The sequence below is a fragment of the Salmo trutta genome, chromosome 12, assembly GCF_901001165.1.
Source record: "Salmo trutta chromosome 12, fSalTru1.1, whole genome shotgun sequence".
NCBI lineage: Eukaryota > Metazoa > Chordata > Actinopteri > Salmoniformes > Salmonidae > Salmo > Salmo trutta.
Genome location: NC_042968.1, coordinates 22,564,935 through 22,591,346, shown reverse-complemented (window position 1 = coordinate 22,591,346; position 26,412 = coordinate 22,564,935). Strand labels below are relative to the sequence as shown.

General features: G+C 42.7%; 1 protein-coding gene and 1 long non-coding RNA gene across 10 annotated transcripts in view; both read left to right on the top strand.

Annotated features, from left to right (window-relative positions):
• LOC115203181 (liprin-beta-2) overlaps window positions 1-2,532 on the top strand; it is a 32,802-nt gene extending 30,270 nt beyond the window's left edge. For all 9 annotated transcript variants that reach the window (XM_029767611.1, XM_029767616.1, XM_029767617.1 and 6 more), the window contains 4 exons: window positions 87-209; window positions 373-498; window positions 694-882; window positions 1,078-2,532. In XM_029767611.1, the coding sequence (XP_029623471.1) occupies window positions 87-209; window positions 373-498; window positions 694-882; window positions 1,078-1,281 (642 nt within the window). In that variant the 3' untranslated portion in view covers window positions 1,282-2,532. The remainder of the gene's footprint in view (window positions 1-86; window positions 210-372; window positions 499-693; window positions 883-1,077) is intronic.
• Window positions 2,533-24,773: 22,241 nt separating this feature from the next.
• LOC115202705 (uncharacterized) lies at window positions 24,774-25,865 on the top strand. Its single transcript, XR_003880023.1, has 3 exons — window positions 24,774-24,866; window positions 25,286-25,418; window positions 25,582-25,865. It is a non-coding gene; the product is annotated as an uncharacterized LOC115202705 (long non-coding RNA).
• Window positions 25,866-26,412: the final 547 nt, after the last annotated feature.

Genomic DNA, 26,412 nt, shown 5'->3' with positions numbered 1-26,412 from the left:
AATATACAATTACTATAAAAGGGATCCCATAGAGTGAATACACCCTAGCTTTCCAACTGAAGTACAGTATCTGAACTGTTTTCCAGAATGACCTGCTTTTCCTGAAGGTGACCAGTCAGCTCCATCACCTCAGTATAAAGTGTGCTATCCACGTCCTCCACGTCAACAAGTTCAACCCCCACTGCCTCCGACGCAGGCCTGGAGAGGAGGTGAGAGGGTAGGGGACCCTGAGGAGGGAAATGAGGGGAGAAGCAAAAGATGGACGAGAGGAAAAGTTAGAATGATTGCTGAGAAATGAGTTAATATTTGTATAATGACAAGATTTTACTGCTCAGTGGAGGAACTCTCTCATTTCTCTCTCTCCCTGGTCAGAGAAACCCCTCTCCCTCAGAAGTGATCCAATGGTCCAACCATCGTGTGATGGAGTGGCTTCGGGCAGTGGACCTGGCTGAGTATGCACCCAACCTACGGGGCAGTGGGGTCCATGGAGGTCTCATCGTGAGTGGACTGCACCTCAGAACCATGCATGCGTTCCAATTCCCCAAACTTTTCTGAAGTGTGCAGTTGCACACCCCCTGTCATCTGCAGGAACACACTTTGGAAGAAGACTGGAGAATCGTGATTCAACACTTAAAAATGATTTTGTTCCTACCTGAGTGAGCTCCAGCCCTGTCCTCTACCCCTGTACTTTAGATTCTGGAGCCGCGGTTCAGTTCTGAGACCCTGGCCATGCTGCTGAACATCCCCCCTCAGAAGACCCTGCTCCGCCGCCACCTGGCCACCGCCTTCACCTCCCTGGTGGGGACGCAGGCCACTCTGGAGAAACGGGAGTATGCCAACGCCACCGGCCATGCACCCCTCACTACCACCGCCAAAGTCCGGGTACGACTGCTGTGTGTCCATGGAAGAAGGCCCATGATTACTGTATAATTTGCTGTGAATACTGTGTACATGTAATGAAATCTGCTTAATTTGATGTTGAGAGTTTTTGAAATAATCCACAGTAGTTATTGTTCAATGTACATATTGTGTACAGAGGACCCTAGCTTAAGCCCTTGTCTTCCTGTATTATTTCAGCCCAAGAAGCTTGGTTTCACCCACTTCAGTCACCTGAGGAAGAGGAGCCCAGATAATTTGGCGGACTACATCTGCCCTATAGACAGTGGGGGCCTTTCGGCCATGAATGGGGTTTCCCACCGGCCGTACACAGGCGTCCGAGGCCTCAGCCCCATCCTGGACAGAGAGCCAGAGAGGCAGGAGCAGGTGGGGCCCAAAAGCTGACACTGACGCTCCCCTCAGCCAATGACTGCAAATCTTATGGCTTTTCACCCCACATGCCGATGTAAACACATCCCCGCTCTCCCTGAATCAAGGTGCTGATTTTGTGATTCTGTGTAATTTAAAATTTTTTTTCACCAAATGGTGATTCACTGGACAAGCTACAGTGTGTGTGCATATAATGAATATCAGCAGGATGTGCTAATTGGGTATTTGCTGGACATGCTGTATGATAATTAGCTGGATGTGCTAATTACTTATTTACTGGAGATGCATAATTGACCTGGATATGTTGCAATCATGACTGACCTGACAGGCTAAATGAGGATTCATAATGCTATGGTTGTATAATGGTTCCCTTTGGAAGCTGCTCTCTGCATTCCTGGAAAAATGAGATGGATTCAATTTTCCTGTCTTCTGCCATTGCTTCAGAACACAACCCTCATGTTACTGACCGTTGTAGCCTTCCTCCTTACCTTGCTGGATTTAGCTTAGCTATTAGCTTGGCTGCCTTGAGTTATCGTACAAATTAATACCAATTCTATAAGCTTCTTTGATTTATTTTGTGTTATATTTAATAACTGGCAAAATCATAATACAAGGTGCTCTCATGATAATTCAGGTTAGCACACAATACCCAACTCAATTGGCCTATAATTATATATTGAAAATAAAGAATAATTTGTAGGTGACTGTGTTTTGTATGCTGAATGTTTGATCGTTTAGTTCATTTTAATCCTAAATGCATTATTTAATGTGGTGGAAGGTGGTTGAGGCCACACTAGCCAATACTGACTCTGAAGCAAAGTGCTCTTGCTGGCTCCACTATAACACACATGGCTTATAGACAACGCTACAGCGGCTTCAAATAATTATTCCGTCAATGCACACCTGAATTTACAGCATTGCTACATCTATCATCTGACTGGTAAGCCATGAATGCTAAAGTTTTCAGGTTGCTGATTAATGTTCTATCAGGCATCCACTGAGGACAGTTCTGTCTCTAGCTCAGACTCTGAGGACAACATGGTGAGTTTCAGCATTGTTTTTCAGAGAACTAAAGATATGTTCTTTATCATACAGTATGTAAATTTCCCCCATGGTGTTTCAGTGACGCTATGGCTCAAGTTACAATGCTACAGTGGGTGGAGTATAACTCAGTATGTTGGACTACTGTTACGTACCATGTTATTGCAACATTATGGTCTTCGTTGTATCCTCAGGTCCATCATTAAAGTTATGCTTTAACTTCTGTATAGTCTACCTATGTGTTATTCCAATGTGAAGAGACAACGCTGTGAACAGATTCTGCTTTGGAACTTGTGAGAAGCAGAAAATAAACTAGCAGAAATTCCCAGAAAACCCTGTGTACTCACCCTCGTGAAGATCTGAAGTGGAGGATGGCTCTCTGAAGGATATTTTTAGGTTGAAAGCCCACACCATTTATTCAGCTATGATAGAGGGAAATCAATGGCTGTAAAACTATATATACAGTTTATCAATGCATCGTCTTTGATCAAGAATGTTATTCTGTTAATGATGAAATTGAGTGTTTTCCTTCATATGTCAAAGGCAGATGTATCTAACAGTTGGATTGGAAGAACAAAACATGAATGACCAGTTCAGACACTATTAGAGTACCAACATCTTGAAGTACAAACAGGAAGACATGTTATCTTTATTAGGAAATAAGTGCGGAAAAGAAACAGATTCAACAGGGCAATTTACATTAGGGCTTTTCTTGCATTTCACCATTCGCAGTTGGAATGTCACATGATTTACCCAGCTTCAGACAATCACTTCACTCCTTTGCTTGTCCACGACTGATTTTGTAGACATGGCAGTGAAAGTTATTCTTTGACAGAGATATAATTGTTCACATTGAACAGACAAAGAATAGTTCATGACGATGTCTGAAAGAGGGGGAAAAAAGTACATCAGGTGATCTGTTTGACTGGTCTAGCACTGCACTCTACTGTTTTAAAAAGGCAAGGACATGTCTCAGGATTGGATTCCCTTATTTGAGTTTTATAGAATTGAATAACAAAACAGGAATAACCCCGTTAGACAAGTATTTTAAATCAAAGGCTCAGCATGAAGGTAAACCATTTTTTCCAAGGTTTCCCCTTTAATTCTCATTACAATATAATATACATTCTCTATCAAGTGTTTGACCTCGTTTCCTAGTTAGTATGTACATAACTCAAAGACCTATGCAGTTCTGTGTAGATGCATAGTGCCATGCGTATGTGCAGTCTAGTTTACTAGTGCAGCACCAATCGTCAACATAATGCATTACCACTTCAGTGTAAGTGGATATGGAGCGAAATACCTATAATGCATGTTATGGATTAATTGCTGTATGTCTTTGGTGCATTTTCTTTCTCCTCTCTCTCTCAGCAGTTTACATTGGTTTCATTGACCATCAAGGATGTATTAAAGTGTCTCAAAATAATATTCCTCACATTTTCAGTTTACATGAACCAGACTAGGGTTATATGACAATACATGTGAGTAGCCTGTATCCTGGCTACATGACCAACCTAGCTGATCATAATACCATGGTCTCATCATCTTTGTATCTGTGCCATGATACTGTCTGACAGCATGCGCAGTGCCACTGAGGCAATCTCCATTTTGAAGTAGTCCATTTTCTTCTTTATGATTGGCTGATCCCTCCTGATGACCTGGTTGGACTTGACTCCAACAGTGTTACAAGGAAGGATCAGCCAATGAAGTTGAAAGTCCCACCCAGTTGACTATGTCAGAGAGCAAGAGGCGAAGTAACAGGGATAACTGGGCCTAAAATCTGTGTTCTCCAGCAGGTGGCGTTTTTTTTTTTTTTTTTTTTCGCTCACCAAGCGATAAGTTTTATGTTTGTAGGTCAATGAGAGGCTTATTTGCTATGTGTGGCTTATTTGATTGAATAGAAGCTTCACAATGCTTAGGTTGTTACGAGTGTATTGATATAAGTAGGACATGTGACATCCTGACAACTTTGAGAAAAAAACACTTTGGCCTAGATTCAAGTCAGTATGTGACATCAATCCATGTCTGAGGACGTTGGGAGATGCGAAACCGGCCACTGGGGGCAACAGTGAGTGCTGTTAACTTCAAATATGTTTCAGTTTTGCTGAGTATGGTGGATGGGTGTAAGCATCTGCCTCTGATTTTGAAGGATGCATGTTCAAATCCAGCAATAGAAAGTTGTTTTTGAGATTTAGTTTTAAGCCTATCCCAAACCTTAACCCTTACCTTAACCATTCAGCGTTAATGCCTAAACTTAAAAATCATGAAATTAAATAATGATTTCTGTCATCCTGACTTAGGTGTAGGTTACATCTTGCTTTCCAGTGTTTAAACTTGTGAACAAAGGATTTATGTTTATGCGACTCCGTGCAGCCAATGACAATGTCTGCTTTTGGTATAATGTTGGGAGCCACTTGTGGATTTGACAGCTCTAACGCAGTCCCACCTCCGACACATCAAAACAACCCCTATGCACAGGGGCGCAACTATGGTTTTAGAAGCGGGGGGGACGTTTATTATTATTTTGTAAAGATTGTAATCCAGTCAGATAAACACTCCAAACAGCTTACCCGACGCTTAGAGGCGTCCGCATGGTCCTAAAGCACACAGTTGCCTAATTTTGTATCACATTCCAATGATAAAACTGGGTTTGGACAAAAATGCAATTTCAGAATTTGTGAAAGTTACGCCCCTGGCTATGCGGATGTCAGCAAAAGCGGATCTAATTGAATAGAGCCCTTTATATTGGAGCGCATCTCCCCTCTTATTGGCTAGAATGGTCCCACCTGATCTTGCCTCCTCCTGACTGCCTTCCATTTTTTAAGACATGTTTTTTTCATTTTTAGCGCGGCCACTTTAGAATCTGGTCAATATAACGGAGAATCTGTGACTACATTAAAATGGTGGAGGCCCTCAATGCCGCTATCCATGCCTTTTGGCCATTAGATGCCTCTAACATTCTCTATGGATGTAACCTGTTGTCAATGTTTCTAGCCCCGTTTATACTGGGTGCTAACATGCATCCTTTGTCCTGATTGTGTCCTCATCCTGATTGTACCCACATTTGTAGACAGGTGTAGACCACATGGAGGTTGTCAGGCATGCATTGTGTCTGGATATCTTACAAGTGTAGATGAAACTGGACAGACAAACCATTAAAATAATGTTAGCGCAAAGGATTATGTTTCAGTGGTTGTCCTAATGTCCTGCAGTCTGACAGCCGAGGACACTGGTCATGTCCCCTCTGGAGCCATCTAATCCTAAAGCCACCTCCCATCTAGAGCTCTCTGCTCCTGCAGTCTACAGCCACCTCCCCTCTGGAGCACTCTCCTCTTGCAGTCTACAGAAACCTCCCCTTTGGAGCACTCTTCTCTTGCAGTACAGAAACCTCCCCTTTGGAGCACTCTCCTCCTGCAGTCTACAGAAACCTCCCCTTTGGAGCCCTCTCCTCCTGCAGTCACCTCCCATCTGGAGCTGTCTCCTCCAGCAGTCACCTCCCCTCTGGAACCCTCTCCTCCAGCAGTCACCTCAGCTCTTGAGCCATGTCCTTCTGCAGTCATCTCCCTTCTGGAGCACTCTACTCCTGCAGTACAGCCTCAACTAGACCAAAAACAATAATTAGTGAATCTTTTACCTCTGCATATCATTAGTTCCCTAACGAAGGACATCCAGATCAATGATTGGAAATGACAAGATCATAAATAAATTAGTCCCACCGATACGTGTGCCACACCAATCAATGGCCCATGTTAAATGCTTATTAGAGGAAGAGAGGAGGAGGGACGGAGTGGGTGTGGGGGATGGGATGGGTTGGAGGGGACAGGGATAAGGCTGAGGCTGGAGGGGAGATGGGGTATATATATAAAGATATTGGTCTGTGGGTTAAACTGTAGGACGTTGTCTGTATGTGATTGGCCTTATTCATGTGGTAGTTTCAGAAAAGTTTGGCAATGGCAGAACTGTAAATATCATGTTGGACAGTGAAGATTAGACTGATGTTCCACACCAGCAGGTGTCAGTGTTGTCTGTAGAATAGGTTGCCGTGACAAAGCCTACTAACACCACTTATAACACACTGTCGTTGATTGCTCATTTTCTACAATTTTGTATTGTGCTGTCAGGCCATTATAATCTCTCAACTAAGAGAAATGAGTGTGTCAATTAATTTCGATTGAAAGTGCCTATTGTCATCTAACAAAGGTTGGACGTGGCTGGAAGTAAACACTTTTTAAAGTCGATTTACAGAATGATAATGAGAACTCTTGTCTCTCATTGTTCCTTTCCCCATGTACTTTATAATGGTAAAGTTCCCAGTCCTGCTGGTGTTAGTCAGGGCGTCAGCGGGGTCATGGTAATACTAATACTATCTCTGTTATAGCCCCTCATCTCAATGTAACACATTTGTCAGGACATACATGATGACAACACCCCCCAAATGTCTCTCTGACGGGCAGGAGGTGAACAGGGGTATAATGCCAACACAGAGGACATGATTGGATGTCACGGCACCGGTCAAGCACAAAGGCTCATCTTGCGTGGTCCGATGGACACTTATTTAACAAGACGTCACAGTCAGGATGGCCATTGGCCAGATGCCCTAATGGGAGTCAGGATGGTCAAGACAGATGCCCTAATGGGATCAGACACAGTTTTTCAACTCAACCACCCAAATATGGTGGGGACAAAAGAGCATTCCGTGTGGAAACAACCTTAAAGCTGGGGGGTATGCCTTTGAACTACCTTGTAAGTGTTAGCAGTAAGTAGAAAGACCCTTCCTCTCCTCCTTTTTGGCCTGTTTCCCTCCTGTAATGTTTGGGTGTGTGTGCTTGTGTAGAGCGAAGGCCTTGTTTATAATGGTGCGTCTTAGCTAATTTCGGTAATGTGATCCAGCTCCCATTGGCTGACAGTTTAATGACTATTATTTGTGTCACCCTCTCTCATAAAGCATTGGCTGTAAATGGCAGTGTGCAGGAAACTAGGGTATGAATGACAGCACGCTTTGCTATATGATATCTATTGTTTTAATTAAGTGAAAGCGATTGTGACATTTATTGGATTCCAAGTTACTTGTTAATGGCAGTCAGGAAAAAGTCTGAGTAAATTATCATGGCTTATATTACATAAATAATTTGTAAACCCTTTGCTAATGATTACACATTATTCTCCCACTGTGCCTGTCCATTCACTTGAAATGTATCACTTTGGATCGGTAAGGCATTGAAAAATGACCATCTTGACAAAGTCCTACTCCGCTTGTAAGTGTGCCTGCTTGCTTGCTTTTGTATGTTGTTGGTGTTTTACAATTGTTATAGATTTTTTTTAATCAAACCTGTCTTCTTTCTGTAAAGAGCAAACTTGCTTTCTCTATCAAGAGTGTTAGAAGTCACAGTAACAACCAAATCTGAAAGCACCTCCCTTCATCATCCTGTCGGTGTGTCTGTCTGTTTGATCCTTGAGCTCCTTCAGATGTCTGGAGCGGAGCGTGATCATGTTGTTGTATGATGTCACTGGTCGTTCTTGTCAACAGGCTTGCCACCAGCTTGCCAGTTTGGGGAACATATTCCTTGGCAGGGTGGCACATACGTCACACACTGGTCGTTGGGCGAGCCGAGGTCGGATCTGTCTCCCGCACACCAGAGTTTTCTGACAGGCCTGCCACAACGATGAGTGCGTAATGCGGACGTGGCCAAGCAGCCTGCAAGCCAAGCCTGACATGCCGTCAAAAGGAGCAGCCAGACGTCCGCATAAGCCTCCTTCTGCCTCGTCAAACCTCACAGCCTATCTTGTCCTATCCGGCTGTGCTGTATCAAGACCTCTGTGTCTCCATCCAACCTGCCTGTCTGTCTGTCGCAACCTTCACTGTATCAAATGGAGCAGTCCTATCTGTGTGTCGCTCTGTCTTATACTGTGTGTTTCTCTAGCATTAAAGCTGCAATATGTACATTTTTGGGCGACCAGTCCACATTCACATAGACATCTGAGTTATAGATCTGTCATTATCATTGAAAGCAAGTCTAAGAAGCCATAGATCTGTTCTATGTCGCTATTTCTATGCATCCCGTTCTTAAGTTTAGTTTTTGCATCTTTTACTTTCAGTTTTGTTCACCAGCTTCAAACAGCTGAAAATAGTATATTTTTTGGTTATGAGAAAGATAGTACAGTGATTCTCTACACTATACATACTTATTTTTTCACATAAACTGAAATTAGGCAAACTAATTTGGCTGAACGATTTCTGCATAGTACATCTGTCATGTTTAATTTCAATTCCCAGTTAAAATATACCAAGTGAATTCCTTTATGTTGTCTTATTCTTCAAAATTGAGTTATATTTCAGGATGTTTCGAATGAGCAATTGGAAGCATGGGAAATCTTTCAGAATGTGCCTTTTCAGTGATTCTCCAACCTCTGCCTGTCCATCTGTCCTTCCCTCTCCCAGTGGTCTGAGCTGGACAGACAAACAGACAGCCCAACTAACGTCCCAAAACAAGCTTGATGGGGTATGATTCAGAGGACTAACTGAGATCTGTTATGATCGGCCGCCCGCGGCACCCGAGGGCCTTTTTACAGGCTCCCGAGACAACTCCCTGTCATGTGTGCTTAGGAGCTGAAAAAGGACTGGCCTTTTCGCTGCCTGAAAAATGTGGTGAGAACATGTTGAGACAGGGGAGAGATCAGTCACGGAGAGATGAGAGAATTATAGAGACATTTAAGGAGTCCTTCAACACACAAGAGATCGAGCATCATGTCATTGCTCTCTGAGGTCATTTAGCAAACGCTGCACACAGACCTTTAGGAATAGGATAGATGTATCTCTCCCACTCGTGGAATCTAATGGAACAACATAACCACAGCCTACTGTACAGACAACATCATTGAGATTTGATTGATTCACTCAGACGAAGGAGTTGAATACAGAAATGGTATACTTCCTCTACTGTTGCTTTCATTTTTTCAAATAGGAGGTTATTTCAGAGGCCTTTTTCTTCATGTAACAATGGGAGATTATAGCCAATATTGGTGTTAATTAAAAAGTATGATAGAAAATGTTCTCTCTAAACTCTGTGATCATCTATGATAAATGTACTAAATTACTATCCATCCATGTGGCTTTTGAGTCCAGTATATATTACATGAAGCAACATAACTTGATTTTGCTTTACATTCCCCAAGCCGGGAGCATGCAGCCGTGCCTTTCAGTGCCTTGGACTTGCCTTTCAGCGCCTCTCTTCTCTCTCCTCCACATCATAAACATGACACCCTGGGAGCACCAGCTGCAGGTCCACCACCATAAAGAGTCTTTATGTGTCCGGCCATGCAGTTATCATTCATTCATAGGCTGGGGTCATGGGGAGTCTGAGGAACCTGGGGCCCTCTGTGTCTTCAAACTGGGGAGGAATAGAGAGGAAGGAGAGGAGGAGAGCGGTGTTGGAGAGACAGAAGAAGAAGAGATTTTGTATACAGGATAGCGAGACAGAGATGTGTAGAAAGAGGAACACATGAGCTGTAGTATAGAAGGAGAGAGCAGGAGAAGAAAAATAGACATGAAAACGTTTAGGGAGAGGGAGAGATGGAGGAAAGATTTTGAGGTCAGACATTTGCACAGTGTGTTATGGTGACCTCTCGCTTGGCTGTTTTCTCAGCCTTGTTCCTGTGAACCGGGCCAGACTGCTGTGTAGAGAAGGGCACAGCCTGGGTTATTAAATAGATCTGTCAAGGCCTGCTAACTGTTAGAGGGGAGCACAGACAACAACATGTGCCACAACAACAGAGCTGGCCAGATTCACACATGTACAGTATTTGAGGATGCAGAATTAAATCAATGTCCATGTATTTTGGAAACAAAGACTTAGGGCTACATTTCCATTTTTGTAATGCAAAAGCATTATAGAAAGACCTAACAATACCGTAAAAATTCAAATGATCTCGCAGTATGAATTCATTTGACACTTTTCTTCAACAATGTGTGATATGAAGAGCCGATTCTTTAACTAGAGTGAAGTAAATTGATATATAAATAGTTGCCTCTTCATAATGCACATTGTGGATGAAAAGCTTCCAATTAAATAACGCTGCCAGTTTATAATGAGGTTTATGGTAATTTTGGGACTTTGCACAATGCTTTTGCACTACTTCCATGTCGCCTTTAAATTATAAAAACTATAAACGGCTGCCCGCCGTACGCTAGTACGCTTTGGTCAATTTAGAAACTCTAATACAGTGTTTTAGTTTAGTTTTTTGAAATGACAGGAAAGAGAGAGCGAGAGAGACAGCGAAAGACAGGGAAAGAGAAATGATGCCTCTTGTTGTGAGACTCTGTCTATCTCGATGTAGCGTTGGAGGTTGTTGCAGCTGCCAAAAACATCCTAAAAGTGCTGAAACTCCAAAGAGATCCCATGTTGGTGGGAAACTAGCAGTTTCGTAACCCCAGGCCAGCGTTAGTGGTGATCAAGAGTGACATCAATCATCAGAGACCTTCAAGTCCAATGAGAACACCTGTCTGACTCTCAGGGTGAAACTGGACAGAGGGATGCCACAGCAAATTATGTTTCATATGTGCTTTCCTATGTAATAGGGCACTGACCGACACAAATTACTAGGACACACAAATAGAAACAAGTTGTATTGTAGACAATATACCAAACTATATTTGGAGTATTTTTTATATTGTTATTTTTTATTGAGTTTGTGTACAAAATTGGGTCACTGGACTAGGCCTGCACATAACGATAGTAGGCATAGCCTACACTCTTAGAAAAATATGTTCCATAAAGGTTCTTCGGCTGTCCCCATAGGAGAACCCTTTTTAGTTCGAGGTACAACCCTTTTTGGTTCCATGTAGAGCCATCTGTGGAAAAGGTTCTACATTGAACCAAAAGGGTTCTACCTGGAACCAAAAAGGGTTCTTAAAAGGTTTATCCTATGTACATCCAAAAAGCTGTAGTATCTTTGTCAGACCACTCAAGCCATGCGTAGGGTGGCATTGAGGTTCAGAGTTATTTGTTGGATTTCCTGGCCATTGTTCAATGCCCTCTGAGCAAGCTTTCGCATGTAGAGTCAGTGAGCTGTTCAGAGAGAGAGAGAGAGAATGACAGAGAGACAGAGTGAGAGAGATCAGATTCATACAAGCCTATGGTCTTATATACTGTAGCTACTTTAAGACAGACCCAGCATGGTTAGACTACCAGAGTCACAGTCAACGGGCTGTAGAGAGGGATTATTTCACTCCCAGTGATATCCATGTAGAGAAGTGTGATGGATGCTATTATGGATGAAGTAGGCCTATATCAGATTTTGAAAAGTGAGCGAGTCATTAATTAGGGGTGAAGCTAGTAGTGGACGAACTGAATGGAGGATAAATTAAGAACACGGCTGTATCAAACATGGTCGGTTTAATATCTTTGTAACAAACAGTATGTCAAAGTCGCTGCTGGCAGCTTGGCAATAACTGTTCCTTTTATATTGATCAGCATAGGCTACTTTCTATTTGAGGCCTTCTCTTGAAAAGTGTTACGAAGGTTGATTGTGAGTCTTGGATGCGATGATGTGTACTGTCCAATATGAGAGGAGACATGGAGCAGAGGGCTGATACAGTGGATGTAACGTGAACACAACACTGAGACAATATTGTGAAAGGAAATAGAGGAAGAAAACAACAACAAACTAACCGTGTTCCACAAAATTACACACAAAAAACAGTCTCTGATGAATTGGCACTTAATTACCACTTGATTAGCATAATTATGCATGTTAATAGCATCTCAAATGAATTGCAGTTGTCAGAAGGGAGGAAGCATCTGTAGTGGTGGCTGACTGATACATATTTCTTCCCCATCCAGCAGCGTTGTGTTACTCTTCCCCCTAAAGTGTTTCCCATTAATCACTACACAGTCGTTTTCCTTTGGAGTGAAATTTAGAGTTTTGGGATAATTGGCCCATTATGGGACGCTCGTCACATCTGTAATAGAGGGCTAACGAGACCCCTGGTGCGCTGGCATTCAGAGAGGAGGATGGCAGAGTTAGGGCATCGCGAGTGGCATGGCGGGTGGAGGTGGAGCACGCACTCGTTCTCTTGGTGAATGCTGACATTTTTCATTTCTGACACTTTATTTGTAAAACTTTGCTATCTAAAAACGTATTGATCAAGGCCTTATTATGTGTAATGATTTTATGAAATATGTTACAAATTATGCTACACTGTCTTAGCGAAGAACAAATGAGGTTATTCATTTTTTGGGGCTGTATTGGGGTTATCTGATTATATCTGCTAGGTGAATTAGAATGTTGATCAATAGCTGTGTTCCTTGTTGGAGGATTGGCTAACACTGGGCCAACACAAGAGATAGAGGTTGATATCAGGGTCTTGTGACTGATCAATATGGAGTCTTGAACTCCGAAAAACCTTCCTGTGTTTGGTAATGAGCAGAATGGCAAACAGGCCATTGGGGCCAGGTTACAAACTGAGACGGCAGCTTGAACAAGGGAAGTGAAGGGGGGGGGGATAGACAAGAGATGAGAGGGGAATGAGAGACAGAGGAGGGGAGCGAGAGTAGAGTGAGTGAGAGATAGATAGATAGATTTCGACGTGTGCCAGGGTATTCTTACTGCCAAGAGAATCAGGAAAAAAAGAGCTACGATTTCTACACAGAAAATTGTCCACATAGATATAATCAGAAACAGTGTAGTAGCACCACTGATCCAGAGAGAGGCTCCTGAGACCTTCCTATCCCTCACTTCTCCTCAGGCTGACTCACTCTGGAGACTGACTGGAACATCATCAGTACGGTTTCAGTATAAGTTACACTGTCGTTGACACGATATTATTCAACCAGTCCTAATTTCTCTTTGAAATTCAACAGCGATATCGATCAGATGAAATTGTAATGAACAAAACAGACAAGCATGAATAGTCTTAAAAAAGGTATGTTTCCCTAGTTAGGTCAAACAGAGTCTCCCCCTTCAGTCAGTGTGCAGTGTTTCGCCAAAGTGTGTACTTTTGTTGAGTGTTTATGGATGCCTAGTGGGTGCGCGTGTGTGTGCGTACATTTGTTTGTGTGTGTGGGAGTACGTTCGCGTGTCTGTATGTGTGTGTGTGTGCATCCGTGCTCGTGTATAGGCTACTGTATGAGTATCTGGGGAAAGGGAAAGGGGATACTTAGTCAGTTGTACAACTGAATGCATTCAACTGAAATGTGTCTTCCGCATTTAACCCAACACCTCTGAATCAGAGAGGTCATGGGGGGCCACCTTAATCATCGTCCACGTCATCGGCGCCCAGGGATGCGTGTAATGGGATGTTCCAGTGCGGACCACTGGCTTGGTATCCTTCTGTCAATCCAATATTATACAGACTACCTCCAAAGCCAGTGAACATCAACAGGGTTGATCTTGTATTTATATATCTTAGATGGGCCCTCCACTGCATATGCATTAGCCTGCTCCTGTAATTAGGGTTTGAAAGGTGGCTGAGATGTATGTGTATGCCTTCTTTCCTTAATAAATGCTGTGTTGAAGTGATTTAAGGACTGCTCCATTCCACTGCTTTTTACAATGAAAACAAGCTTGTCCCTGCAGTAGAAATGACAACACAGGGTGTTTTAGGTAAACCTCCACTCTTTACTTTGGCGAGTAATGCAAGAACGCTAACTGTCCGTTTTAATGGAAATGAAATGTGTTGGCATAATTTCTCTTTCACGTGCTCTTTGCTCTGCTGCCATACACGTAACATATGTGCACCCCTACAGACACGCACAAACACACCTTCATTAGTGTTTCCTCTCACAACATAATCATCTTAAATGTTCTGTTTCTGTTTAGATGTTCTGACTAAAAGTGTTTCTGGGGGAGCAAAAGTACTTTTAAGAGTACTTAAAAAATTAGCAAATACCTCCATCTGTCCTGTGTTAAGTAAGCCTTCACCTCTCAAAGGCAATGACATGCATGACATGAACACACTCTGGCAACCTCTCTCACACACACACAGACAGAGAGCTAGAGAGAGATAATCCAGCGGTTTGCCTTAATGAGAGAGGCCCCTTAGTTTGATAATAACATACAGTATTTCAACAGCCAGTAGTCCTCTCTCTCTGAGAACGCAAAGCATTAACAGAATGGAACACAGTATTTAGAGATACAAACATTGTATTGCAAAAATATAATGTGAAAAATACAAAGGTGATTATTAAGCAAAGAAACATACACTGAGTGTACAAAACATTAGAAACACCTGAACTTTCCACGATATAGGCTGACCTGGTGAATCCAGCTGAAAGCTATGATCCCATATAGATGTCACCTGTTAAATCCACTTCAATCAGTGCAGATTAAGTGGAGGAGGCAGGTTAAATAAGAATTTTTAAGCCTTGAGACAGTTGAGACATGGATTGTGTATGTGTGCCATTCATGGGAGACCCTTCCAGAAGGACAGCCGTCTCTGCAGCACTCCACCAATCAGGCCTTTATGATAGAGTGGCCAGACAGAAGCCACTCCTCAGTAAAAGGCACATGACAGCCGTTTGGAGTTTGCCAAAAGGCACCTAAAGGACTCTCAGACCATGACAAAGAAGATTCTCTGGTCTGATGAAACCAAGATTGAACTCTTTGGTCTGAATGCCAAGCGTCACGTCTGGAGGAAACCTGGCACCATCCCTATGGTGAATCATGGTGGTGGCAGCATCATGATGTGGGGATGTTTTTCAGTGGCAGGGACTGTGACACTAGTCAGGATCGAGGGAAAGATGAAGGCAGCAAAGTACAGAGGGATCCTTGATGAAAACATGCTCCAGAGTGCTCAGGACCTCAGACTGGGGTGAAAGTTCACCCTCCAATAGGACAACAACCCTAAACACACAGCCAAGACAATGCAGGATGGCTTCAGGACAAGTCTCTGAATGTCCTTGAGTGGCCCAGCCAGAGCCCGGACTTGAACCCGATCGAACATCTCCAGAAAGACCTGAAAATAGCTGTGCAGCGACGCTCCCCATCCTACTTGAGAGAGCTTGAGAGGATCTGCAGAGATGAATCGGAGAAACTCCCCAAATACAGGTGTGCCAAGCTTATAGTGTCATACCCAAGAAGACTCAAGGCTGTAATCACTGCCAAAGGTGCTTCAACAAAGTACTGAGTAAAGGCTCTGAATACTTATGTAAATGTGATATTTTTGTTTTTTATTATTCATACATTTGCAAAAATTTCCTAGATCCTGTTTTTGCTTTGTCATTATGGTGTATGTCAGGCGGTGGGTGTAGCTGGTGCATGAAGTCAGGCGCAGGAGAGAAGAGATGAGTGAACAACGCACTTTACTAGAGAAATAGCACACAGTAAACATACCAATGTGCGAACAATAACGGTTGCCACAAAACACGGGTGAAAACAGCACCCGGAAAAAAACTGCCGGAAACGTACCAACCTGAACAATAAACAATCACACACAAAGACATGGGGGAAACAGAGGGTTAACCTCTATGGGCTAGGTGGGACGTGAACGTCCCACTCTATTCAACAGCCAGTGGAACAGCGTGGCGCGAAATACAAAAACCTAAAAATTGCAATAATTTCAATTTTTCAAACATACAACTATTTTACACCATTTTAAAGATAAGACTCTCGTTAATCTAACCACATTGTCCGATTTCAAAAGGCTTTACAGCAAAAGCAAAACATTAGATTATGTTAGGAGAGTACATAGCCGAAAATAATCACACAGCCATTTTCCAAGCAAGCATATATGTCAATAAAACCCAAAACACAGCTAAATGAAGCACTAACCTTTGATGATCTTCATCAGATGACACTCCTAGGACATGATGTTATACAATACATGCATGTTTTGTTCAATCAAGTTCATATTTATATCAAAAAACAGCTTTTTACATTGGCGTGAGATGTTCAGAAAATGTATTCCCACCGAAAACGTCCGGTGAATTTACTAAATTACTCTTGATAAACGTTGACAAAATACATAACAATTATTTTAAGAATTATAGATACAGAACTCCTTTATGCAATCGCTATGTCAGATTTTAAAATAGCTTTTCGGCGAAAGCACATTTTGCAATATTCTGAGTACATAGCTCAGCCATCACGGTGAGCTATTCAGACACCCGCCAAGTTCGAGCACACTAAACTCAGAATTAGTATTAGGAAAATTGTATTACCTTTGCTGATCTTCGTCAGAATGCACTCCCAGGACTGCTACTTCCACAAGATATTTTGTTTTTGTTCCAAATAATCCATAGTTATGTCCAAATACATAGCGATAATATTCCAACCGGACAATAGTGTATTCATTCAAAGAGGAAAAGAAAAAACAGCGTGGTCGCGTGAATGCGCATATCCAATCTCTTTGTCACCAGGCAGACCACTGAGAAACTGAGCTACTATACTCTGCCCAGAGACAGGAGACGCCTCAATCTGCTTTCTGAAGGCTTTAGAGAGCCAATGGAAGCCTTAGAAAGTGCTACGTAACCCCACAGATACTGTAGTTTCGATAGAGAATCAAAAGAAGAACTACAAATTCTCAGACAGGCCACTTCCTGCTTGGAATTTTCTCAGGTTTTTGCCTGCCATATGAGTTCTGTTATACTCACAGACACCATTCAAACAGTTTTAGAAACTTCAGATTGTTTTCTATCCAAATCTACTAATAATATGCATATTCTCGTTTCTGGGCAAGAGTAGTAACCAGTTTAAATCAGGTACGTTTTTTATCCGGTCATGAAAATACTGCCCCCTAGCCCAGACAGGTTAACCTTTTACGGCTAGGGGTTCCGCTAGCGGAACGTTTCGACAACATCCGGTGAAATGGCAGAGCGCAAAATTCTAAAAACATTATTCGAAATATTGAACTTTCATACATTCACAAGTGCAATACACCAAATTAAAGCTTAACTTCTTCTTAATCTAGCCACCATGTCAGATTTCAAAAAAGGCTTTACGGCGAAAGCAAACCATGCTATTATCTGAGGACAGCACCCCATCAAACAAACACATGACAATCATAATTCAACCCGCCAGGTGCAACACAAAACTCAGAAATAACAATATAATTAATGCTTTACCTTTGAAGATCTTCTTCTGTTGGCACTCCAATATGTCCCATAAACATCATAAATGGTCCTTTTGTTTGATAAATTCTGTCGTTATATCTCCAAAATGTAAATTTATTTGGCGCGTTTGATTAAAAAAAACACCAGTTCCAACTCGCGCAACATGACTACAAAATATCTAATAAGTTACCTGTAATCTTGATCCAAACATTTCAAACAACTTTCCTAATACAACTTTAGGTATTTTTTAATGTAAATAATCAATCAAATTTAAGACGGGATTTAACTGTGTTCAATACCGGACGAGTGGAACGAGCTTTCAGGTCAGTACACTAGACTCGACCCATGTTCTGAACAGCCATACTTCTTCATTACTCAAAAGAAAAACCTCAACCAATTTCTAAAGACTGTTGACATCCAGTGGAAGCGATAGGAACTGCAAGCCAGTGCCTTAGAAATCTAGATCCACCTAGAAAACCAATTGAAAACACTGTCAACTCAACAACAACAAAAAATCCTGGATGGTTTGTCCTCGGGGTTTCGCCTGCCAAATAAGTTTTGTTATACTCACAGACATAATTTTAACAGTTTTAGAAACTCTAGAGTGTTTTCTATCCAAATCTTATATGCATATCCTAGCTTCTGGGCCTGAGTAGCAGGCAGTTTACTTTGGGCACACTTTTCATCCAAAATTCCTGAATGCTGCCACCAATCCTAAAAAAGTTAAATACATGACCAGTAATTGGGAAATGAAAACCAGGTGTGTGGAAAACAAAGACAAAACCAATGGAAAATGAAAAGTGGATCGGCGATGGCTAGAAGACCGGCGACGTCGACCGCCGAGCGTCGCCCGAGCAAGGAGAGGAACCGACTTCGACGGAAGTCGTGACAGGGTAATTGTGTGTAGATTAAAAAAACGATTTAATACATTTTTGAATAAGGCTGTAACCTAACAGAATGCGGAAAATGTCAAGGAGTATGAATACTTTCATGAATGCACTGTAACTGATCACATAGTTCAGCTCTGATTATGATACCGTTTGTCATATCTGCATAGGACTGCTGAAGGTTTCAACAAATCTACATATTAGCGAATGCAATCAAAAACACAGCGTTCACTGTTCCCTACCTCTTTATCTCATTTAGCTGCCTTATATCTATCTGTATGCTCTGTCCCAGGTTTCAGAAGCTGATAAACAGATTGGAAATTTAATTAGCACCGTTCCTTAATTTTCCTTATTTCTGTCATGTAAACTCAATTGGAGAATCCATATTGTTTTCCATTGAGTTTGTAACACTTTCCCCTTCCTAAATCAGTGTTATTACAAATGTGATACTGTATAGAGCGCAACTGTTTGAAAAATACTAGATGGTATTTGGTGACGCTGCTCTTCATATCCGCACTCAGGGGTTTTACTCTGGTCTCATTGCTTTTCCAGTATAGGCAGTCACATGATGCTAATTAGTCATACTTGAGACATGACATGCCCAAGAGCAAGAGAGTGGTGAAACTATCCCCTGTTTTCCTCTAATATTCATACTCTTCCAGTGTGAAAGAAAGCATGAAGAATACATCCAGCCCTCTCTGAGAGTTGAGGACATTTTGCGGACACACACTGCTGCTGCGGCTCTCCATTTCGGCCTGCGGATTTGAATCCTTTCCTCCAGCGGGAATCAATGGTGTGATGGATCACGTTGACGTCCCCTTCCCCTGAGCTAAGACGACACTATCGCTTTAGCAGACAACATTTCCTTCCGCTGCCACTCTCTCTCTATGCGCGTTATTGGCACACCCAATGGAGGTGAAGATGGAGGGATGGGTGGGTGGTGGGAGCTGAGGTGTCTCAAGGTTGCAGATGGCAGCCAGGAGCATTTATGGATCGAGATGGAGGATGAGGTTTGAGACAGGCCCTGACTCCATGTCTTCTTGGGGAATTCTCCTCAGGATTATTGGACTCCCGTTTGGAACATTTCCTCAGAAATAATTCATTTTATGTTACACAGAATACATCAGTTTACAGGTTAATAAAATGCATTCCATTTGGAAAAGTATACTTAAACAAATAAAAATGGCCAATTCAGACATTTTCTTTCATTCAATGTGTATCAGATATCACAACCTCCCTAAACTTTGCGTAAACAATACTGAGTATGTCCTGAACTTTGTATCAGCTCAACCATTTCAGTCCACTATTTACCCAAAATGGTGCTCAAAACTCTCCAATAAGTATAAATAGCATCTATTTGGGCCAGTAACCGAAAGGTTGATGGATCGAATCCCTGAGCCGACAAGGTTAAAATCTGTCGTTCTGCCCCTGAGCAAGGCAGTTAACCACCAACAACAACTGCTCCCCGGGCCCCAATGATGTGGATGTTGTTTAAGACAGCTGGTTTTGGGTTAAATGCGGAAGACACATTTCAGTTGAATGCATTCAGTTGTACAACTGACTAGGTCTCCCCTTTCCCTTTCTCTGGCATGGAAGGGTGTATTGGATATTAACTTACAGAAGACCAGCGCTCCCTCACTCCCATAGACAGCCTGTTAATGCCCTAATGTCCCATTTGCATTATTGATGAGCAAACCCTGTGTCACCTCAAACATAGACTATTTAAGGGGAATAATTTTATGCAAACTACATATCGACGGCCTAATGATCAATTGGTCTCTGATTTTGTGTTAATATGCAACTGTTGCAGTGTGATATGCATCTTCAATTAGGCCCAAGTTGCCCTGCTCAAACAACCTGTATGAAACAAGCGGTGTGACCCAATGCATTGTGGGTGATGACATTATGACACTGACAAGTCTCCATTTTGGGTCAAAGCAGCAAGCAGCAGAGGCATACACAGAGTGCAATGATTTAAAAAGTAGCTGAATTGTCTTTCACAATATTTCATTGTGTGAAGCTAAGTCAATTCTATGAAGCCTTTTTATCCTATACTACAAACACCCCTGATAAGTGATGCTGCTTGGACACTCTTTAGGTGTAATGGTTAAACAGTACAGTTGCCAGGCAGAGACGGCATGTCTGAAAGGGTGTTGTTGGATAAACATGTCCCTCTTGTCTTACATAAGCACATTTACTGGTGTTTACTAGAGCTGAATAGAGATTAGTCTGTCTTGTTTCCCTCGTTTAAGGAGACACATGATAAGATAATGATTGAACATCTACTGATAATAAAGGAGAGTCGCACACTCTAAGAGCTCAGATCCAAAAATGTAGTGTCCAACGTTTCGACAGGTAAGCTGTCTTTATCGGGGTATAACGTTGGACCTTACATTTTTGGATCTGTAACGGTTGTTGCAAGAAAAGGACCAAGGTGCAGCGTGGTACGTGTTCATCATGTTTATTAGTTCTGAACACTGAATCAAAAACAAAGTAGAACAAAGCGCAACAGCTCTGTCAGGTGAAAAACACAAGACAGAAAACAACTACCCACAAAAACCCTGTGGGAAAAGGCTCCCAATCAGAGACAATGATAGACAGCTGTCCCTGATTGAGAGCCATACCCGGCCAAAACAAAGAAATACACAAAATATAGAAAATGGAACATAGAATGCCCACCCTAGTCACACCCACGCCTAACCAAAATAGAGAACAAAAACCTCTCTATGGCCATGGCGTGACAGGATCTGAGCTCTTAGAGTGTGCAGCTCTCCTTTATTTTCAAGTTTTCCACTCTGCTAGCCAGCACCTCGCCTAAATAGGTGTGCATTTCTTTTTCCTCTAGATTGAACATCTATTGATAACATAGAGCTATTGATACCATGTCGTTAATTTTGGTAAAGTAGAGGACTTTTGTTTTGATTCAACTGAGAGTATAACATTGCTCCCTCGTCTTCTTCTAAAATAATTTCAGGAAAAGATTCGTCATAGAGTAATATTACCGCTTAGATATTTTTCTTGGGAGTTTTGGTTATTCCATTTCACAGTAAGTAACTTACTCATTTCCCAAGCCTATACGTTCTGCATATCTTTTAATGACAAGAAAAGGTCAGGGAAGATACATTTACTGATCTGATTGATGTCCAACCGTTTCAACTCCTCTTCAGGGACGCCTCATCTCTCCAAAAAGACAATAATCAATGATGAAAGCAATTCTGTTTGTTGCTCACACAATGATGCAAATGTGCTCTGCCAGCGTTGCCATTGTGTCCCTGACAAATTGGGGATCTGGTTTGTATTCCGAGAGAAAGCCTGTCTCTTACAGAATGGAGCACGGCTGGCACAACACAGAGGATTTATCTCTCTGATTGATTGAAATCATACATTGATGCTTATCCATTCAGCAGATACTTTTGAGCAGTGAATGAGTCTAAAAATAAATTGTTCAAAATAAGATTTTTTAAACAATCTCCCCCAAAAAGATGGTAATGTTCAGTTTTGTAATATATTGTTGTTGTAGTAAATACATATTACAGTGCCACTGTTTAGTCAGAGTCTCTCAGCTGCGTCTGGTTTGTTCCATTGCCAGGGATTCGACGTCAGAGCGAGAGATTGATTATTGTTCCTCATATGGAGTGCGAGGGGACACTAGGGACATGCATGTCTGCGCATTGTCATTTATATCTATGACCTACAAGATATATGGATGTCAACACTTCCCATCCAATCAAAGATGGATGGTGAATATAAATAATTTAGGAGTCTGGCGTGGAGTGAATACACCTGCAATGGTCTCAGTCCCTCAGCCTGCCCTAACGCCCTCGTTTTTTACAGGGGGGCCTGTTTTGTTTTGAATGTGTTGAGAGTCAAACACACACACACACACACACACACACACACACACACACACACGGCGAGGTGAGCTTGTTCTACTGCTGCTAATCCATCTCTCCCGCTGTGGTCAGCCCCAAGTGCTCATCTTCTCCCCTTTAATTCACAGACGAGGCGTCTGTGGCAGTGCCTGACACTCTAAATTAAGAGGCCCATAAAGCAGCTCCGCTTTGGGGATCTCAATCACGGGGTGAGGGCCCATCACCACCCCTCAGCCCCCCCCCTCCCCCCCAGCCTGCCGAGTCCCTTTAAAATGAATTAACACCATCTCCTCCAGGACCAGGGATCCTGGGCCAGATTGATGGCCAGGAATAAAACGTCGCTCCTCACTTTTGGCCCTGCCACATATATCAGCTGAAAGGCCCATCGTTTATCAGGCACAATACTGCTATTTAGTATGCTGACTGCTACCATTAGGATAACATATAATAATGTAAAAGGGTTTAAGAGAGGCTCCTTGGGTCAGCGAGCCAGCTGTCAGTGGGTTGGATTTAGCTCTGGTTGGCGGCGTTAGGGGGAGATGGAATGAGACTGCTCTGCACCACAGAGCTTGTGGGGTTGGGGCTTTCTGGGTTCTTAGATGAACTAACGGTCTGCATACTGAGGTAAACCCAGGTATGGACATCTATCAATCTATCCATAGGTCGGTCCATAAAACCATCCATCTAGCCATCAATTCATTCATCCATCCATCTCATATACAGTACTGCTCATTGGCAAGGGTAGGGCAAAGTGAAATATGGGTATCTGTGGTTCGGCTCAGTGATGTAGTGGAGTGAATGCTCCGGGCATAAGAGGTCTTGGCACTCAAAATGGATCTGTCAGCAAACCCCAATGGTTTTCACCAATTGAGAGGTTGAGAAAGGGGCAGAGGGCATTTTGAGTGAAGAGAAGAGGGAGATAGAGGGGAAAAAATGACAGGAATAGCAAAAGAAAGTGATATACAATGAGGGAAAGGGATGAAGAGACCGCATTAGAGAGAAAAGGAGGAAGGAAAGGGGGATCAAAAGGAAAGAATGACAGAGAGGAAAGGACAGAGGAAGGGACAGTGACAGAGGAAGGGACAGAGGAAGTGACAGAGGTTCTGTCTACAGTGACAGTGTCCCCTCTGATGTTGTGTCACTCAGTTTGTTAAAGGACAGTCTTTCTCTCTCTCCTTCTCTCTCTCTCTACCTCTCTCTAACACAAGCAGCCCCACCTGCCTGCCAATCGTGCTGGTGTTCCTCTGTAAGACAGCTGCTGTCAGAGCTGAAGGCCACTGGTACTCCCTGAGTCACCCTGAACTAAACCACTCTTACATTTCAGAACCATTATACAGTAACACACACATCACTCTTGTTACACACACACACACACATTTCTTGTATCTTCAGGAGCAGCAATGATTCATTTTATGGTTCACATAAAATGAGTGGTTATGGTCGTGTAATGTGTGAGAAAATGTGAGAGTGTGTGTGTGTGCATGCATGCATGCATGCGTGCCTGTGTAGAGGAGCTAACATTCTTGTGAGTGATGATGCAGAGACTTGATGGGACAGTGACAGAGCTGGTGAAGACAGGACCAGTCAGCTCAAATACAGTTTAGGAATAGGGCCAAATACACAGGTCCTGACAGCTGTATAAAGTACTGGGGCCTCATTTATAAAATGGACTTACGATCAATTTTGATCTTAAGTATGACTTACGCAGAAAACCAAGTATAAGTAGTTTTTTATAAAACCTTACTTTGACATGGAAATGATCTTATCTCTACACAAAGTGATTTTCCTGCTGGTTATGTAGGCGTATTGCAGTTTGGGACGCATTTGCGTCCTAGCCTGTGGTGAACTTTGCATTAGCTTTATGAACAATTTGTTAGGGATGATCAATTAAAGGTGTGAGGAATTATTTGCCAGACGTAAGGTGTTTTGAATTCAAAACAGGATGCGATGTCCTATAAATAGTGTCCATTTTTTTTAAAGTAACCATGGCTGCTCTTGCGTTATTGGAAGACATTGAAAACTGTGCTTAACAGCCCCTAATCTGGAAAGGAAGACACGCTGTAATCATGCCATACCCGTATCTGTCCAATCCACTCTGGGATTCCTCGCTACTGGGACATTCCAGATGGAAATGAGTGACAGGTCGGGGTATATCACAGCCATCATTCAGCCTCATCCTGCCACAAGTGATCGAGGCGATTCTACACGTATTGTCCACGAGACACATTACTTTCCCATTTAAAGCCGACGAACAGCTGCGCGTCAAAGCCCGAGTTTGTCCGCTCATTTAATTTCCCAGGTGTCATAGGTGCAGTTGACTGCACGCATATTGCCTTACGCGCACCGTCTGTAGATGAATATGTATATGATAACAAGAAGAATTTCCATTCATTGAATGTTCAGATCATCTGCAATATCCGAATGCAACTACTAAATGTATGCTGCAAGTGGTCAGAGTCTACGCACGACTCATTCATTCAGAGCCACAGCAGAGTAAGCCTGCGTCTAGAAGCTGGTGAGAGTGGAGGCGGGTGGCTTCCTCCTGAGTTCTTTTTTTTTCCAGTGTAGCCTATTAATCGTCCAAATAATGTAACACAACGGTTTTACCCTATTAGGCAACAGGGCCTATCCACTGAGTGGCTTCTCACTCCCTTTTGTCGAGGTTGGTTGTGGAGCGCACCATCGGACTGCTGAAGAGCAGGAGGCATTGCCTTGTTGCATCAGGTGGAAAACTCCTCTACAAGCCAGAGAAGGTAACTTCATTTAATAAAAATACTCAACTTAAATGTAGTTTTAAAATGGGTCAACTTAAAGCAACATACCATTTTATTGAAATTGCACACCCAAAGGTTCTGGCCAAATAGCTGAAAAAAGTTTTTAATTTGGCCCTATGGTTACTGAGATGTCCCCTTGAAGCTTGTTCATTTTGTAGCAATGCTAGTGTAAAAGAATAATCGGCTGATTCCTGTCATTTCCACTAGCATTGCAACAAAATGCAAACAGATTTCAAGTCGACATCTCAGTAACTGTAGTGCAAGTTTGTTTGACAAGAACATTGGGGTGTGCAATTTCAAACCTAAATATAAAATGTTGGCCTGTTTTAAGAATGAGTGGTTTCCCTCCCCAAAAGTGACATGCATAATACTGGTATGTGGTGTGCTCCACAACATAGCCCTGATGCATGGTATTGAAAAGGATGTGGAGATTAGAATGGACCCTGAACAGCCTCCTAACCCACCACCCAACGGGCACCTGCCCCGGCTGATACAGTGAGGAGGCGGCAGCAGCTCATAGAGAGATTTGTGGTAAGAAACAGAATGCCAGACAACATACAAAGCATAGATTTTTTATTTACGTTGTGGAAAACGTTCAACAAGTGTTATGTAAATGAATCAATACACTGCGTATTCTTCCGAGTTCAGTCACAATCTGCCCAACCAATGTGTTGAACTCGTTCTGGGTTTGCAGAACTGAGGTGGTCAACATGCGAACTGCAGATGTGGATGGACCCTCGACACCTGTGGCCAAACCTTCCCCTCACTCCTGGCAATTGCTGATTTGGGAGCCTCGCTCACTTTATCCTTGGGTGGAGGGTGCACGGGCTGCAACACAGCTTCCCTTGGTGGAGGGGGCACACTCACCCGCCCATTAATTTACTGACAACCAAGTTTCACATTCTCTTAATTACTTACCGTGATCCAGTGATGTAGTCATGTGGGTTTCACACGCCAACTTCACCGTTTCCGATGTTACTGCTAAACCATGTAAAACTTGGAATTTAACCATATGAAAAATATGTGCCAGTGTATGCACTTTCCCCAATGATTGCCCCGATGCGCTGGTCCATTAGGGAGAGCTCCGGCGTGCCAGGCCCCCCTCCCGTTGCCTTAATGCTGCGGTTATGTATGGCTATTCTTTTTATCCCTTGCAGTTTGTCAGACCATTTCTTTTTCACATCAGCCACAGTTCTGTCTTGCTGCCCCACCTCGTTCACTGCAGCAGCGACACACTCCCAAGCTACCTGTTTGGCTTTGTTTGTCAACCCACTATTTACTCCACCAAATAATACGCGTTGCCTGTTTTCAATCTCCTCTACCATCACCGTGATCTCGCCTTCCAAAAAGATTGCTTTTCTCTTTTGGTCCATGGCAAATCCTGACAAAACCCTAATTTGTGCTAGCATTCTATAAGGGGAAATATCTGATTGTAAGGCACCGTCAGGTGCCATCAATTTTAAGTTAATTTGAGATTTATAGATCACAGATGCGAAAGTTACAAATGGGCTTCTTAGAACCTGCC